At 38.4% G+C, this 1,136-nt stretch overlaps 1 protein-coding gene across 1 annotated transcript in view; it reads right to left on the bottom strand.

Moving 5' to 3' along the window:
• EPS15 (epidermal growth factor receptor pathway substrate 15) overlaps positions 1-1,136 on the bottom strand; it is a 166,378-nt gene that overhangs the window by 6,710 nt on the left and 158,532 nt on the right. Inside the window, exon 23 of the mRNA XM_012811472.2 lies at positions 532-694. Coding sequence (XP_012666926.2) covers positions 532-694 — 163 coding nt within the window. The remainder of the gene's footprint in view (positions 1-531; positions 695-1,136) is intronic.

The raw sequence follows: 1,136 nt of genomic DNA, 5'->3' as shown, positions 1-1,136 counted from the left end.
ACACACACACACACACACACACACAAAACAAACAAAAATAAAGCTATTAAGAATTTCTTTTGAGACCAAAAAAGAAAATCAGTATATAAAATAAAGGAGTCTTTTAAGTGAGCTAAAATACTATTTTTCTTCAAGTAAATCAATACTTTGTTTGAAACCATTATATTGCTGAATTTTTGGATATCAAAGTCATGAATTCTTACATTAAAGGGACTTTGAATTAATCCTCTCCTATAGAAATTATAATTAAAACACCAAAGCGCAGGAATCTGCTGTTCAAATGATAAGTTTCCAAAAAGCAAGAGAGTTCATTGACACCTTCCTTTCCCTATTTGCTAACTTTCTGACATGATTAAGGAAAAAACAGCTCTTCTCAGAAAGGCAGTTCATGCTAGACACACCTCTGTAACTCTGCAAGTGACTGCACCAAGCTTTTACCGTGTGTTTGACTTGTTTAAGACCCGCATAATACTTTTCAGAAAGAAAAAGAAAGACATCTAGTTGATGGAGGAAAGGTACTAACTCTCATACCAGGTGGTGGTGGGCAGGGTCTTGTTGGAGTTCCGGTCTTTGGTGGCAGTGCGGGGGGTACATCTTCACTTTTCACTGACGTGTCCTCAAACACATTTTTTGTAATAACCACACTGCTGCCAGAGCTCACTGTGGCTGAATTAAAAGGATCATCATTGTCGACCTGTTTAAAAAGAAATGTTTACACATGGTTTTATATATACACATATCTCTGTATATACATTCTTTTTTAACAAAGCAGACTGTATGCATGGTCATGTAGCACTTACAAAAACTATTTAGGTATTATGCAGCCCTATTTATTTCAATTCTGAAACCACTGACATTTTAACCTTTGCGTTCAGGGCATGCAGGAAATTTTTTAAAAATTTTTCTATAGGAGGAGTGACTCTAACATCCCTACATCTAAGGGTAACAGATCAAACCAAACCAATCCTGGCTGGGCACCTGTAGCTCAGTGGCTAGGGCGCCAGCTACATACAGCAAGGCTGGCGGGTTCCAACCTGGCCCAGGGCCTGCCAAACAACAATGACAACTACAAAAAAACAAACAAACAAAAAAAACAGCCAGGCATTATGGCAGGCGCCTGTAGTCCCAGCTACTTG

The sequence above is a fragment of the Otolemur garnettii genome, unplaced genomic scaffold (genome assembly GCF_000181295.1).
Source record: "Otolemur garnettii isolate 467f Iridium unplaced genomic scaffold, OtoGar3 scaffold00159, whole genome shotgun sequence".
NCBI lineage: Eukaryota > Metazoa > Chordata > Mammalia > Primates > Galagidae > Otolemur > Otolemur garnettii.
This window is presented reverse-complemented; position numbering and strand designations above follow the sequence as displayed.